The sequence below is a fragment of the Scophthalmus maximus genome, chromosome 9 (genome assembly GCF_022379125.1).
Source record: "Scophthalmus maximus strain ysfricsl-2021 chromosome 9, ASM2237912v1, whole genome shotgun sequence".
Classification (NCBI taxonomy): domain Eukaryota; kingdom Metazoa; phylum Chordata; class Actinopteri; order Pleuronectiformes; family Scophthalmidae; genus Scophthalmus; species Scophthalmus maximus.
This window is the reverse complement of record NC_061523.1, coordinates 18603698-18620133: the sequence shown is the minus strand read 5'-3', so window position 1 is coordinate 18620133 and position 16436 is coordinate 18603698. Positions and strand designations below refer to the sequence as shown.

Sequence of the window (16436 nt, the reverse complement as noted above, 5' to 3'; positions counted from 1 at the left end):
TGCGCGCATTTTCAGTGTCATGTCTCTCGTCATGTACCATTGCCACCGCCGCTGCCCATCTCGTGTCCCGTCGTGTGTCCACGATGATTCAGGAAATAATCATAACCATAACAGAATGATGATGATGATGATGATGATGATAGAGTCATGATGTGATTTCGGCTCATTGTTATAAAAAGGGACTCGTGCGTCGAGACGCGCCTGTCACGTCTGGACCTCTCCAAAACACATCTCCGGTCCTCCCGCAGCCTCCTGCTGTCACCACCGTCGACTCATAGAATCTGGAAGCTGCTTAATTTATATATATATATATATATATATATATATATATATATATATATATATATATATATATATATATATATATATATATATATATATATATTCTTTTAATGCATCCTGTTCTTTTTCATCTCCATGTTAATGCCCAGCAGCCCACAGATGGGGGGCGCAGCGAACCTGGCTGCACAGTCGGGGTCTGAGATTTTCACGCACCCTCCCCTCCATCACCGCCACCAGCCCCTGGTTATAAAACCCCCCAGCCCCATTTATTATTCATCGGTGCGGAATTGAATTAAAGAAACGAGATTGTATTCTTTGTGTCCAGCAGCAGCAGCAGCCCATGCAGATAACCTCACCTCTGTGTGTGTGTGTGTTGTTGTTGTTGTTTTTTCTAAATGATTGATGTGTTTTACTGTCACAGGCCAGACCAATCCAGGATGCGGTGTGATGCCAGGAGAAGTCCTCATGGTGGATGAGCATCATCATCATCGTCGCCACCACCACCACCTCCTCCACCCTGCTCTACGCTTTTAGCCTCTTTACAGTGCTGCCTTGTCTTATCATGTTCAAGCAGCATTGTACAGGGCTATGACAGCGTCGAGAGCCGAGCTGCTCGGGCGCCCAGTTTCTCTGACCCCTTTTGATGGAAGACAGCCATTTACATCATCCATTTAAAAAAAATCTAACACACACACACACACACACACACACACACACACGCACAAAATGTCGAGGATTGCACGAGATCTGCAGGGATTGTGGGAAGACGGAGTGACTTGGATCTTCACGTCCATGCAGATGCAGTCTCACATCACTGCTTCTTAAAGGTTAAAGAAAACTGGAGCACGTTGTGCTTCCTCTTGGGTTCATTCGCTGCAAGGCGACATCCTTTTGCAGCCAATACATTATTGAACCAATTGGTCACACTGCACTGTGCCACTCCTGGAACTAGCCCGTTTGTGCAGCTCGCGTTGTGAGCGTTACATTTGAGTCGCAGAGAGATGCATCGCAATTTCCCCCCCAGAAATAAAACTGACTAACTGATTGAGAGGCAGAGGGTTGTCTGAACACTTACTGCTGTTGTTCTCAAGGTATTGCCATGTGTCCTCTCAGACTCCTCTAATCGTTCAGATGGAGAAAAAAAATACTGTATTTGCTGCATGATAAAAATAGATTTTTAATCCATTTCCCAAATTGCAAACTAGAAGTTTCCTAATCCAGACAAAGATGCTGTCTCTACATATTCTATTTGTATTGGAACTGCACCAGTTAGTCAATTAATTGATTTGTTGATTGCAAGAAAATTAATTTGTTCCTATTTTTATGGTTTCTTGTTCTGAAATGTGAGAATTTTGTGTTTTCTTTTATTAGGCATTATAGTATATTGGACATTTGGGGATTTTGCAAGTTCGATGAGATCATACTAGATATTGTATCACATCAAATTAGCTCTAGGCTATTATGATCAAGATTTGTCATTGTTTTATTAGCAAAAATAATCAATTTTCCTAATTGAATAAAAATAATTGCTATTTGCGGCAAGGAATTGGATATGTCAATTCTGACTAATTGGATTAGAAAAAAACAATTTACGACTTGAGAAGCAGGTTTTGTTGTATGGTGTATCAGACAGAATAAACTTTCTGTAAATATCATAAGAACAGTGTTAGGTCTTGTTAAACAGCTCACTGGGCTTTTCACAGATCACTGTGTTATTGTCTTTCAGATCATTGGATGTGCAGCTCTGGGACTTCAGTGACGTGAGCAGCACAAACTGGGGCTGTAATTGAAAAACGTCATTGAACGTGATTGTATGTACACTTGCCGAGAGACCAGAAATATATAAAGTACTATCGAAACATTTGACACAAGTCTCTTGATTTATTTGAATTAAGTCGCGTGTCGTGTTTTACTTTAAATGCTCGTATTTCTATGTCAAGGTTTGGATGATCGGTCCAGTTCCGGGCCCGGTGCTGGCTGCAAATTGAGCCCTCGACTTTCCCTCTCTGTCCTGAGTGTCCGCTGTCCTGAGCCCTGTCTGATATGGGATTAGTAATGAGAGCATTGTTAATGAAGGAGCCTCCTCACTAATTAACTAACAAGCTTACGTTTGGCTGAGGTAAAACTAGTTCAAGCCTCCTCAGTCCCTACAGACCCAGATAGAAACTTTTCGGTGAGAATTTTGCAATAATAATAATTGTTATTTGCTTAATAGTATAAAAAAATAACTGTCATATGAATGAAATGGAGATTCAGCACACCCATAGCATCAATACTAAATCCACACATTCACCGATTTTTATTACAAATTCCTTTTTCTATAACTAATAATGGCCATGGGAGAAGAGTTCTGCTGTTTCCACTGCACTGTCTGTGTTGCAGTCCAGCTCAGGGTTCCTGTCCAAGGTCCAAGGGAAGAGAGTGAGGACGCTGGGCGAGGCACACGACGTCCTCACTGGCTGCAGCTCCCACAGGCCTGCAGGCCGTTCTCGTTGCAGGAAGTGCACTTGAGGGCTTTGAAGGAATCCGTGAAGCAGTTGCGAAATATGGACATCTTGCTGCCGTGGCACATCGGGCATGGGATGAAGGCAAAGCCCCCACAGGTCTGGCACGTCTGGGGATGCTGTACCCTCTATGGAAAAAAAGGTTCGATTTCATATCATTTTTCTGAAACAGTCCAACAATAGGTAAAGAAATAACACAAATCAGGATTTGATTTCTTTCTCTGTCTAAATCCAACGTCTGTCAATGTACAAGGTTTTTGAATCAGCGTAATTGTCTGAAAGACCAAAATTAGATGAAGGGTCCAATGCTCCTAATGTCTACACGTATATGATCTAGCAAGTAGTCAGTCAGCATTGCTTAGTATAAAGTCCAGAGACCTGTAAAGCTCCAAAAAACAAACACACAATATCTAATTGATTTAATCTGTACAAAAACCCAAGTGTCACAGCGCCAAGTGTTGTGGTTGTACAGGATTTCTTGCTCACGAGCAGTTACTGGAGTCAATTAGGAGTTTATCCAATAGTTTTGAGATTGTAATTATGAGCAGTCAAGTCAGAAAAAACAGATCAAGTCCGTCACCCAAGTTGTAATTCCACGTCAGCTGGTCATTTCTTGACGCACCCATCGTTCGCACTTGGGACACAACTCGCACTCGCACTTGGGCCACGTTGACACAGCTTTTGTGTCAACATGGCTACAAACAAAGCCATGATTTCTGCCGATTACATTTATATGAAATATGGTCCTCCATAAAGTTGATGCACTTATTTTAAAAGCAGCCGTGCGTAGATTTTTGTCCGTTTTTTTCACGTGGTAATGAATGACTCCAAAGACTTAACACTGCTAATGTTATATTATATGTTCTACTTTGGTTTCGCACGGATTATTATTATTATTAGATGTATGACATGCTAATCGGTGAACTAAATGTAGAGGTTCTGGTAGGTGCCTCTTGCATCGGCTCGCTGTTTCCCCTCTATTTCATGTCTTTGTGCGAAGGTAACCATCTCCTGGCTGCAGCTTCGTATCTAGCAGACATATGGGAGAGTGATATTAACGTTTCATCTGACTCTTAGAAAGAAAGCAAATAGGCATATACTTTCCAAAAAGTCAAACTTGTATCTAACTCTGCAGACATACTGTAGAAACACAATAACACCGTGTTGCTGCGCGGGTCTGGACTCATTAGTGAACGCATGACCTTTCAGAGCTGCGTATTTTCAATAGGCTGCAGTGACTGGGAAACAATAATGTAATTGTCACCACGCTGCTCTCACTTGTGAAAATGTTTTGTCCTAAACTCCGAATCATTGCGCAGGCCTGAGAAAAGGCCAGCGGTTGCGTGAGTGAAGCTGCCGCTGCTGAACATAATGTACACTTTCTTGGTTTTGCACCACGGAGAGAGATGTGCTCCGTGTTTGGACGAATGTGTGGGAGGCCGAATTGATACCAAGCCCTCCGTCACTGATGGTCGTCCATCGATGTGCGTACATCTTTAACATAGTGAGTGCTCCTGTGAGCACTGTTCCTCTTCATCTTTGTGGCTTCGGAGCGTTGATTTATCATCGTGACTCTGTGATCACCTTTCACTTAACATTCTATGTGCTGCGAAGCAAACACATCATGTTTCCGCAGATCTAAATGTATGAATAATTAAACATCAGAATGTGTCACATCAAATGGTTGAGTCAACACAATTCACAGGAAAGTCACTGACAACCAACCTCAATTTTGGCCAGAAGATCTTGGAGCTCTCCTGATTCATTCATACCGAGTATTTTCTCAGCACCCTGCAAAACAAGAGACGTTGAATATTTAATAAACCCACTGTGGGATGCACAAGATATTGACAACAGGAAGGCGGGATAACAACCGACCCCGAGGTAGTGTCCGTCGATGAACACGACCGGTAATGAAGGAGGCTCTCCCACGCGTTTGCACCGCTCCTCCAGCTCCTTCCCGTACTCGATGTCCAGGGCGATGTTCTTCTCCACAAACTTCATCCGGTGGTTCTGGAAAATCTTTCTGACCAGCGCGCAGCGCTCGAAGGTGTTCCTCACCACACGGAAGCTCGTGGTGTAGATCACAATCTGCCCAAACTCGAGCAGTAACTCCAGCTACGAGGGAGGAGGCACAAGGTTTCCTTAGCAACCATGTGATGCAGATTACGACATGCTATTTCCGTGTTGGCTGTACTGAACAAACAAGTATTACCAGTGGTATCAATACTGATAATAGATTTTTTTAACACAATTTATAGTCTCCATTCTTATGTTTGACAGACTCAAATTAGAAGGCTTCCTGTGATTGAATCAATTTGAATACGCCCAGGATCCTGGACTTGTCTGAAAGGGAAGTCTTTGAAGTTTTGCAAACAAAGATACAATAAGGCGATGCTGAACGAAAAGAAAGTACAGATATTAATGGTTAAATGTTCTGTGTGGAGTCCTGGTACCAATTCACCAAATTTTTATCATAAATACAGTAACTACCATTCTCAATCTGTGTATTTGATGGTGTGTGTGTGTGTGTGTGTGTGTGTGTGTGTGTGTGTGTGTTATTGTCAAATTACTCGAAAATAACTTCAGACACAGAGTAAACCATTCAAATTTGGATATTTGTAATTATATTTTAGGTAATTATTGAATTGAGAGTTGAAAACTCTGAAAAAATAACCAATGTGAACTTCATGTTCACTGTGTTGGAATAGATCTACTTCAAGCAAAACATTACAAAAATGAAAGAGATCTTGGAATGTTTTTTGCGTAACAATTTGTAATCATGCAAAGTGATTTCTTCAAACACCCAAATGTTCCTTTAGGACCAGAGCGCACCACTTCACCTTGACACGCGTTTAAACTTCACCCTAAAGAAAAGATAATCTCACTTAATCACGATGAAAAGCTTTATCTTGTCTGCGTCGCTCCACTTAATATCACTGAGCAGAGAGATAGTTTCTTCGATATGACCTTCGATATCACCTTTGCATCAGTGTACGGGCCGAGACTAGCATCAGAATAACAAACACTCCTTCGTGCCTGGATACTAGAAAGCGAAGAGAATTCATTAACCTGATTAGTTTCTCTCTTGAAACACTAAACGAAATGCAGCATTAAACTTTAATTGCTCTGCGACCTTGTCCTCTATTGTGAGCTTTCATCCCAGTCATACACCTACATGTGGTTCATACCTGTAACTAGACTTGAGGACAAGGACTCGCGCTGATGACGACGAGAGCTCAAAGGATTCAAGGAGGGTTGTGATTTCATGAAATAGTTGCTACGACTACATTGGACGAGGCCCACTCAGACTTTGGCTACTTACACTGTTGGAATCGGTGATGTTTTCGAACAGCGTCTGACCTGCGCTGACTTTGTTCTTGACCCCCCTCACGGTCCCGTTCTTACTGAGTATGTTGACCCTCTTGGTGGTGAACATCCAGTCCTTGGTGGCCCCTGCGTACATGAGCAGATCATCAGGCTCGCTCTCACTGTCATCCAGCTCCGAGCCCAGGTATCCGTACATGTGTCCATGTGAGTCCCCGCTTGTGGACGGGGTGCTGGCCCGGTCGGCGTCGGAGCTGCTGGTGCAGTCGGACTCCAGCGAGTCTGAAGGCCCCTCATCCTTGAACATCTCCTTCAGCACCCGGCCGCTGTTCCCCGAGGCCACGCGGAACCTCACCCGCTTCTGCGGCTTCTCCTGCCCTTCCGTCAGCAGTGTCCCCTCCATTGCAAAACCCCTCGGCTACACTACATGGTCCGCGGCACCGCAGCCCGGCTCCCCGCTTCTCATTCGGAGCTGAACATGCAGCTCAGACAAACTATTTTGTTCCCCATGGATTACTAGTTCGTTTAATCCTGGCTGCTGGAGCAGATCTAAAAATGACTGAGAGTCTGTAAGCTGCCTTACGGTCACACTCACGCTGCCGGTGAATAATACATGCACTTCCACCATGGCAACCGAGCAAGCTAATCTCAAGTAAAATGATAGTTGTCTTTGAATTATTCATCACAGTTTACACAGTTTTTTCGCCAAAGCTCTGACAGAAGACTTTTAGTGGTCTGACTTTGTATGCTTCAGCAACGCAAACAAACAAGCGGACATCTCTCTCTCTCGTGGGGAAAGCTGTGAGGCAAAGCAAAGTACATTTTTGAGATTTATCACAGGTTATGTGCTTAATGTGGTGGAGGTTTTACATTCAGAACCAAAGCAAACGAATGAATGATTGAAATGTAAGACTGCAGGACACACGACGGCTACGCAGCTCACCACAACCCCACGCAAACATCCACCTACACCAGTAACCATACGCGATTTTTAAAAAAAACTACAATAGCATCAATGTCAGCCCGTTGCCGTCCAACTTTAGACTTATAATGTAAGATTTCATCAATTACCAGATGGATTGTCATGACGTTTCACACACACACACACACACACACACACGTTGGCGGTTCCCTGAGGTTGTGAACCCTGACCTTTCCTCCGGCGCCACCAGCAGGTCAAAGTCGCTACTTCTCCGGTGCAATATTGCAACATTTATTCGTTGGTTAGGCACAAAAATTTTGAGTAGACAATCACGATTCCCAGAATATGTATCCCAATTACTTGTTGTTGATCCCATCATAAATTTTAATTTGTCCAACATTCGGGTTCATGACCAAACACCTGGTATTCACTGCTGCGCTGAATTAAAGCCTCAAAGCTGTAGAACAGTGGGAACTTTGTTCATAATATAAGCACGTCAATATCGTATAACTTCTTATATCTTTTTATGCTTCTATTTACACTTCATTTGAACATACATTCATGTTCTATTGCACTAACATTTTCATGCCTATGCCCTTTAAGTGTTGGATGTTCTGGCTTATCGGTTGACAATGTTTTATATACATTTGAACTGTATTTGTTGAAAATTAACTAATGAAAAGAAAATTGTATAGGTATCAGGGAAGCACAATATTACGCAAGCACTCAAAAATTTAAATACGACATACTCAACATGTACACGGCTTTCCTGAATACGTCTCCAATTTGAATAACGTACTAGGAGTTTCTTCAAATGCCTCAGCTTCAGTCTTACGATAAAGTAAATGTGCTGTGACATCATCTTTGTGCATGAACGCATGACAGAAGTGTGTGTTCCTTGACGGCGTACAGTGTTACACCCAGAGCGGGAGTGCAGGTGTTCACTGGGCGTCCTCACCGGGCAGAAGACGACCAGACCATATAATGTGTCACACTGACTCAATACAGCAGCGTGACGACAGAGACGCCCCGGCCACTGGGGTGCTTTTCTGTGTGTGTGTGTGTGTGTGTGTGTGTGTGTGTGTGAGTGAGTGTCACAGGTGATGAAGCAGCTTCCTGGAGATGTGACACGTAGTGATGACAGCACCACTCTGCTCGAGTGCTGCGGCAGTTTTTCCCGCCCCGGCACCTGTTCATATCACCTCGTCCTGATCATTAGAGAAAATCCATCTCTGTCGAACGTGTCAAACTAAGATTCAGTGACACCCTGAGGCTGCAGTAGTAATAAGAGTCTGGCCGTTGTTCCGGGGGTTTTATCGATCCAATGTGACTCTGACTCTCCTTTAAACTGTCTTTTATCATAAGAACTTTACAGCAGCTATTACATCGCATATTATTGCCGCCATTAGCCAATGTTAGACGCCATTTGGGCGTCTAGACTTTGACATTACTGTCTGAGGAGCTAATGGTGGCAAATGCATTAGTTTCATTTTCTATTATATCATCCTAAAACTTGATTCTCTCAAGTTGTTGTTGTTAAAAAAAAATCTATTGAGCTCTAACTATCCATGTCTAAACACTAATGTTCTTCATTGGCCTCTTACTATGGCGTCTTTTTCTGCCAAAGTTAGAAAGGTTTTGATTATTCCACATGAGGCATTTCTGTCTGTGCTGTTTCGTCTTCACTTTATCTCACAAACAACAACAACAACAACAACAACAACAACAATAAAACAGTGCCTTTAAAATCTAGTCCAACTACACACAGTCCTGATAATGCAGAAATTAAATATATACAAATTGTGTTGTAACTAAGATATGTAATGAATGTTGTGTTTTTATATTAATAAAAAATATTAATATTAATATTATAAATATAAATATGTTGAAATTCATTTTGAAAGCAAGTTACACCTTTATTAGCTAATCACATTCTTTAAGTTTTTTGTTTCTTTTTTGTATTTTAATTATAACTTTGTAGACAGCAACAGAATATGAGCTCAAAAAGTTATTTATCAACTTGGGAAAAAACACAACTGGAGGTGGAAGTGGGTTAAGAGTTGAGGTACGGTTTTGTTTCTTTGTCATCTTTACGACAATTCCCTTTGTTGTAAAGATGATAGATAAGATAAGAAATGGCCAGGTGGTTGTGAAGGACAGTGGGTTACACCAGTTTGCAAACCAGTTTGTGTTTCAGTAGTACTCTATATTATATTACATTATATATCATTTATTTTATATTATATTATACAGACATTGTGCGGGATGGATTTATACATTTGTAAAGTCAGTGTCTGGATAAAGCTGCTTATTTTATGCTTCCTACCAGCTGGACATAGTGTTCTTATAATTGGAATAAATCAGTTACGTCTTTACATATGATTTTCATTTGATCTTCTCTCTCAATCGTCCTTCCCCTGTACACCCTATGGTTTCCTGTGAAAGTCTCCTCAGTTGTCTTAGTACAACACAAAAGGCTTCATGTGGACACATTTGTAGTGACACTGCAGTAGAGTCGAGATAGAAAACACATGAAAACCAGCCCACGTGTCGACTCTAGCCCACTGTAAAGACAGGATGGGGGGCAGGCTTATCTCAATCACACCCGTGTCACGTCGAGTCAAACAGCCATTTTATCTGACTCCAGCACATTTTAAAGAAGACGCTGCTGAGATGGTGTCAATTCAAGTCTGTTAAACATACAACACACATACACGCACACACACACACACACACACACACACACACACACACACAGTCTAATCAACCTGGAGAGCTTATCTCTCAGCCCCCTCATCAGTAGTACTAAAGTCCCCCCCCCCCCGTCCCCCCCCACACAACCTCAACCGCTATTAAAAAATCCATTTGACAAGACTAATAGTTTAGCACTGTGCAATTTAACTGCTGTTTGTTTGCTCGGCTGTGACTGAGTGGAAAGAAAAGTCAAACTGTGCAGGCTGACAAATGGCTTTCATTTTGTGCGGCATGAATAAAGGGATGTACTCATTGGGATCTTTATGTTGACTTCACAATATGACTGACTGGCATGACATTTCTCTGAGTTGTAGTAATAATGAGACAGAACCCGAAGTGATCTAGAGCTAGAGAGAGAAATTGGAATTTAAAATTGTATTCAAATGAAAATCTTACCTCTCACGGAATCTTTGTGCAAAGGCTGACAGGTGGAGCTGCACATACTGACCAGCAACTGTGAACAGGGTTCCTGAATAAATGACTCACCACTGGTGATTAGTTGACCATCAAACCGGCTCACGCTTCCCCGACTACAGATCAACATCCACAAGGGGGCACAGTGCAATTCAACTACAGCTCAACATCGCCGCTGCCCAGTCACTCCCTCCAGGGCCGCGTCCGGGCAGGGGATGAAGGATGCAGCTGCTGGCCTGATGGCTGCGCCCACTGGCTTGGTTTGATCAATCCTCCCAGTCGGGAACTGTGATTAATGATAAAATCAATGACAAAATGATCCGGGTAAAGTGAGCAGGGGCAGGATTAATAAAGACAGGGGTTCATTCTTCCCGAGCCAAAGGTTCACAGACTGAGCCCTCAGAGGGATTGCAGCCGCAGATGTTCTGAACAGGTCCATCGTTTTGAGTCTAGAAGCACTGGAAATGGTGTCAGTACTGTGGTGAGCCAAATGAAAGTGTCCCCGGAATACAATTAACATATTAATCAAGCTTTTAATATAACGATTTCCTCCTATAAGCTCAGTGATGAATTACTATTAAACTGTTGAGCACCAAAGGATCGGGCTTTCCTATAGGAGATGTTTCACTATGGCAGTTTTCAGCATCATGGGAACGATACCGGTGAGGGAAATAGCCAGCACTCCATCCTGTCTAGTTAACTGGGTACCATTTTAAAATCCTCTGGGATAGGATCCAGAAAATCTTGTGCAGTGTTATGAGGCTGCGTTAGTTTTTCCCATTTCTCTCCCAACGGCAGTAAAGAGGCTCAAAGTATTGTCTGCGGAGACAAAGGGGCTCCCAGACTGAGGGTTGCACGCATCATCTTTCACGGGCTGGTTATTCAACCTTAGTTTCATGTGTGAACCTATTGCAGATAGATGTGGAGAAGCAGACAAGATAGATAACACAATAATAATTATTGTGATCACTATTTCTCCACTGAACAGTGATGTTTGCGGAAACTGGGTCAACTTGACTGCAGTTGATTTCATTCTGTATAATTTATTCAGAGAAACCTTAAAGAGCTTGAGAATTACAGGACAAAAGCTGATTTAAATGATTTTCGGATGAGGTTTTCGCACTGATTTATAAATGTAAATCTATCTGCATTTCAGGAACTAATCGTGATCAGAATATTTTATTTTATTTTATCCTTTATTGGATAGTTTAGGTAACATCTTAATGTAATAAAGGCGAAATGCTGTTGTTGTGATATAACGGATTCAAACTGTGGACAAAGGTAAAATAAAGATGATGATTCATAAGCAGTATCGGTATGATAAGACTTGTTGGATCTTTGATATGCAATTCAATCAGCCGAAGCACATACTTACATTGAAATAGCTTATCAAAGAACAAAGGTGAGGAAGGACTATCTGTAAAATGTTCTTAGGTCATACTGATATGACAAATAAAGATAAGCCGTGTACTGTGTGTAATTGACACTGATTTTGACAGTGTAAGAAACATGGTCGACCAGTTGAGCGAGTCATTGTTTGGACTGGAAATGCTATAAAACACAACGCCAGCGCACACACACACACCCACCACACACACACACGCACACAAAATCGAAGAGGCAGGCTTCTTGTCACTGTTGCTTAGCAACGGCGGGAGCTACAGAGCCAAATCCCTGTGGTGGCGAGCTGATGTTGAATTAGGTGGAGTGGGGGAAAGAAAGGAAACCTTAGGGAGAGATGTGTCTGTAGCAGGCACAGGAGGAGGTGGAGATGTTCAGGTGTTTAATTCTTATTTTTGGATGTGCTGAATCTTAAGCTCCCATATGTAACACAAGCTCTCTGTGTTTCTGCTTTTGCTTCGTTTGGCAGATTGGAATAGGACCTACCATTGCATTTGAGAAAAAAAACATATTTTATTACTGACAGGCATTTGTTTAAACATATTAGTCACTGAATATTTTTGTTGTAAGAGGTGTGAACAAAGATATGCCTTCTGCCAGCATGTACTACACATAGCATATATACAAAGCCTGGAGACAGTTTTATGTTTTGCAGGAACTACAGCATGATCTAATTTCCCTTTAATCCTCCCCAACATGAATAGATTTTTTATTGAAAAATAAACATGTCTCCTAAATCAGTAGTAATGAAAGACCTTCTATCACCGGACATGTGCAAGGAGTCTAGTAATGATAACTACACAATCTTGTAAATAAAAATACACACGAGCAGGACACTCAGAATTATGAAAATACTGCAGCATGATACACACATCAGAGACAACTGTAGCGAGACCGTAACGCTGCAGTTCTCTCAGGCGACTGCAGTGGTGCTGCTGCTATACAAATGCTGCCTCGCAGTGTCATTTGCATTTCAGCTGCAGTGGGGATGAGAACCCGCTTTGATTCACTGTACGTGCTGCAGAGAAAGGCACTGTTGCAGCTTTTCTTCTTTATAGTTGCATGCATATTTCCATATTCCTATTTCTGGTAAGTGAGGGTCTCTGTTATGGAGCAGCTGAGTGACAGCTGAGTGACACACTGATGAGGGATGTAAAGCAAGCTCTGGTAAATCACCCTGGATTAGACCTTCTACTGAGCTTGTCTCAAGACTATAATCACATAATAACACAGTGACTAGTACTAGTGTCTATTACAACTGCTTTTTTACATTGTTTTGGCCAGTAGCTGCCAATGTCTGCCACTGCAAAACCTTTTTTTTTATATTATCCACACACACACACACACACACACACACACACACACACACACACACACACACACATATATATATATATATATATATATATATATATATGTGAGTTTAGTTCTTCCTTGCATTGTTTTTTCATGGACAGGACTGATCATCTGATTGATTTGTCCCAGTCCCAGTGCAGCATCTTAAAAGCCCTGTGCTCACAGTGAGGCTACTAAAATGTGCATTTGTTGTAAAGCCCCGATGAACATAAGTCTAATATTAGAATAGTATGAACATAGATATCATTCTCCTTATCTGGCCGTGGTACAAGAGCAACCTCTAAAATATGTTCTTTTACTCAGTTGGACTCTGATGATTTGCAGACTTCTTTTTAGGCCTATGCATCAGTCTATAATAAAAAAAAATGATTAGATGGTGAACGATTTGAAATTGCAATTGTATATAAATTGCAATGTATGACATTAGTATAATGTAATATATATAAACACATTTTGGAATATATAATCAGCGATAGAGGAAGTACTCAGATCTTTAGCAATATTCATAGAGTCCTGTATTAAAAATCTTACTTCAGTAGGCAGATTTAAGAGTAATATATATTATTTCATCATAAAGGTATCAATGTATGCATCACTTTAATGATGCTGCTGCATGGTAAAGGTGGAGCTAAGTATAATTACTTTATATACTGCATGGTAGCTTAATCTATTTTTATACATCATATTTTATCGTGTTATGATTTGAGTTTTGAAGGTCTGAATCGACAAAGTAACTTTTAAGCATTAAAATGAATCCCTCAAAAATGTGGTTGAGCAGAATAGTTTCACAAAATGGCTTTTCTCAAGTAGCTCAAAACTGCACTTAATGTAAGTACAGCAGACTAAATTAGATGTATTATATTCCACCACTACTAATAAAAATGAAACTATTTTTTAAAGACGTGTGGTTTTGCAAGCAATTAAAATAAATATATTTTAACTGCTTGCAGAAAAAAACTGGTATTATAATACTCAAAAACATGTGGACAATGTTGACAAAACACATTTATATATTATATTAAACAATAAAGAAAAGGAAAAGAAGGACAAAATTACAAATAAGCACTTCAAGCGGCTTTGCCTATTTGATAAATGTTTTCGTCTTGCACTATTTAAGTAATATCTTCATGGTTGAATGCACTTATTGTTAGTCGCTTTGGACAAAGGCGTCTGCATAATGAATGTAATGTAATCTAATGTAATATATCATATTCGTATTGAAAGAGATGTCAATATAAAGCCATTATATTGTGAAATATTGTATATGTGCAACCCTTTCCTGCATGCAAAATAGTTATCATGTATTAAATGTGGTGGAGATGTCATTCTCTGACACTGCAGTAAGTATTAATAAATTAATAACTTTGTAAAAAAAAACAGAAAGAGGGCTGAGTGGTGGTAACCCAACTCGCATCCAGTGTACTGTTGTTGCGTCTTCAACCTGTGAACAACATCTACTGCAGAGGGGGGAGGAGCCACACCAAAACAATTCATTATTGGCCAATTTTAGAATCATATCTGAATCATTGACATTACTGGGCAAACCGATTAAAAACACACCGTTGTTACTTTTTTTCTCCCTCGGGATAAAACGTTCTCTTCTTCCTTAGCAGTGGTGACATGAGTTCGCGTGTTTCACTCACCCCCCCCTCCCGGCGGTGACACTTGGTACGGTCCACGCTGTGAAGTGGCACGTTCCCTCTCGCTCCACTTTATGGTAAAACCCGCGTCTGCTCCTCCGAGTTGACGGCGCGTGTCGACTCCCTGATCCGCCGTGCGAACCGCGATGCTGGGGGAGCACACGAAGCGGCGGGCTCCAGGGCACGGTTCTCCTCGCCACCACCAGGAAATGAAGTGTGGCTACGTCTCGTAAACACCGCTCCTTCACACAGCCGCCTCTCCCGCACGACAGCGGTTCTCCCGCTGAATTCGTCGGCGTTTTTTGAAAACATTCGTTGACGGTGAGCAGCAGCAGCAGCAGCAGCAGCAGCAGCCGCCGCCGCCACAGGGAGCAGGACTGACGGCCGCTTGACAGGTGCCGTCGCCCGGCTCTGCGCGGAGAGATGCCGCCCGTCCAGAGGACCATGTCTGATCTTCGTACCCGGGCGGAGGGTATGTAGAGACCATCTTTACCGCAGTGCATGTCTTCTGGTGAAACGGTTGAACATGTCCACGGGTCTGTCCTGGTCGCTGCTACAGGGCCGACCGGCGGGTCACTGGCAAGTAAGTTGCTAGCTTAAGCAACGGTGCCCAAGGCGGGGTTCAAGGAAACCCCGTTGGGGCCGGTGCTGTGTGTGTGTGTGTGTGTGTGTGTGAGAGAGAGTTTTCTCCAGAAAAATGAGGCTGGTTTAAATGCAACATGTCTTCAGTGATAGACAAGTCTTCTGCAGATGAAATCAGAAAGGGTTTTACCGGACAAAGGCTCCATCCATCACATGATGGGTGTCTGCGTGAGGCTCCTTGAAACTCTTGCAGGGTGGTGCCCCATGCGAGGCAAACCAGGTGCCCGCATCCACAGTAGCCCACTCCACCCCCTCCCGGTCCGGCCTACCACAGGCTGTGACCGTCAGCATTGCAAGATGATGCTTAATGTCAGAATCCCACAAGTCTGACGGCTCAAAACTCAGGGGGTAAGGGAAGTATTCAGATATTTGACTGAAGTGAAAGTACAAATATCACAGCGTAGAAGTACACTGTCTGGAGTAATAGTCATGTTTTTAGAATTTTTTAGATCGGCAGAGGGTTTTTTTTTTAGTAAAAGCTATCAAAAGATACTTTTAATACTAGTACTATCATGAAGAACGGCCCATTTCAGAATGATATTCATTGTGATGTTGCATTACAATCACTGATTCATAATTGTGTACAGGGGTAAGTAGAGAGTTTGCCTCTGAATGGTGATGGTAAAGTGGTAGAAAATGGAAAATGATCAAGTGAAAATACATGTAGCCACGTAAAGTACATTCTTTTCACCACTGACAATAACAAGTGTCCACCAAATACCATCTCTGGTGGCGTGGGTCTAATAATACATCCATTGTAATTCGGCTGGGACCCCTCGCTTCTTCACTGCACCAGTAACTTTCCACTGCATCTCGGCTGTGTTTGCCAGACACAGAATATGCGGATACGTGCACACACATCGCTAAAGTGATTTCCAAAGATCTCCAAAGGGCTGCTCAGTCTATTAGGGTGTGTTTTTTTATCCAGAAGAGCACATGTCGCTGGACACATACAGCAGAGGCACATTACTGCAGCTGCAGGTGCACAGTCTGATGTTGTTCTTTATGAAGTCTTTAAATTTGTCCTCTCTCTGCTTTGTGGCCGTCCCTGACCTCTTGACATCTCTGGATAGGAGAAATAATTTATCTACAGCGATCAATAACATATCACAATATTTATGATGCTCACTGCAGCTTCTGTTTCTCCTCACAGTAAATCCAATGGTGCTTTCGTGTTTTGATTTTGGATAGTTG

General features: G+C 42.1%; 2 protein-coding genes and 1 long non-coding RNA gene across 11 annotated transcripts in view; 2 read left to right on the top strand and 1 right to left on the bottom strand.

Moving 5' to 3' along the window:
• The first annotated feature begins 422 nt into the window (after positions 1–422).
• LOC118320076 lies at positions 423–2148 on the top strand. The gene is made up of 2 exons (XR_007031473.1): positions 423–1109; positions 2009–2148. It is a non-coding gene; the product is annotated as an uncharacterized LOC118320076 (long non-coding RNA).
• Positions 2149–2557: 409 nt separating this feature from the next.
• Positions 2558–10344, bottom strand: grxcr1a (glutaredoxin and cysteine rich domain containing 1 a). 4 transcript variants are annotated; one of them, XM_035650860.2, is made up of 5 exons: positions 10186–10344; positions 6112–6242; positions 4665–4904; positions 4512–4577; positions 2558–2914 (listed from the first exon to the last, which is right to left on the bottom strand). In XM_035650860.2, the coding sequence occupies exons 1-5, from the start codon at positions 10331–10333 to the stop codon at positions 2735–2737; spliced, it is 765 nt and encodes a 254-aa protein (XP_035506753.1). In that variant the 5' UTR covers positions 10334–10344; the 3' UTR covers positions 2558–2734. The 4 variants fall into 4 exon arrangements, with proteins under 4 accessions (XP_035506753.1, XP_035506751.1, XP_035506752.1 ...); XM_035650858.2 differs by lacking the exon at positions 10186–10344 and having other exon boundaries at positions 6112–9793; XM_035650861.2 differs by lacking the exons at positions 2558–2914; positions 10186–10344 and adding an exon at positions 2921–4424 and having other exon boundaries at positions 6112–9804.
• Positions 10345–14603: 4259 nt separating this feature from the next.
• atp8a1 (ATPase phospholipid transporting 8A1) overlaps positions 14604–16436 on the top strand; it is a 96445-nt gene continuing 94612 nt past the window's right edge. For 2 of the 6 annotated variants that reach the window (XM_035650848.2, XM_035650850.2), the window contains exon 1: positions 15065–15183. In XM_035650848.2, coding sequence (XP_035506741.2) covers positions 15102–15183 — 82 coding nt within the window. In that variant the 5' untranslated portion in view covers positions 15065–15101. Of the gene's footprint in view, positions 15184–16436 lie in introns of all 6 variants that reach the window. The other 4 variants (XM_035650849.2, XM_035650852.2, XM_035650847.2 and 1 more) reach the window with 4 other exon arrangements.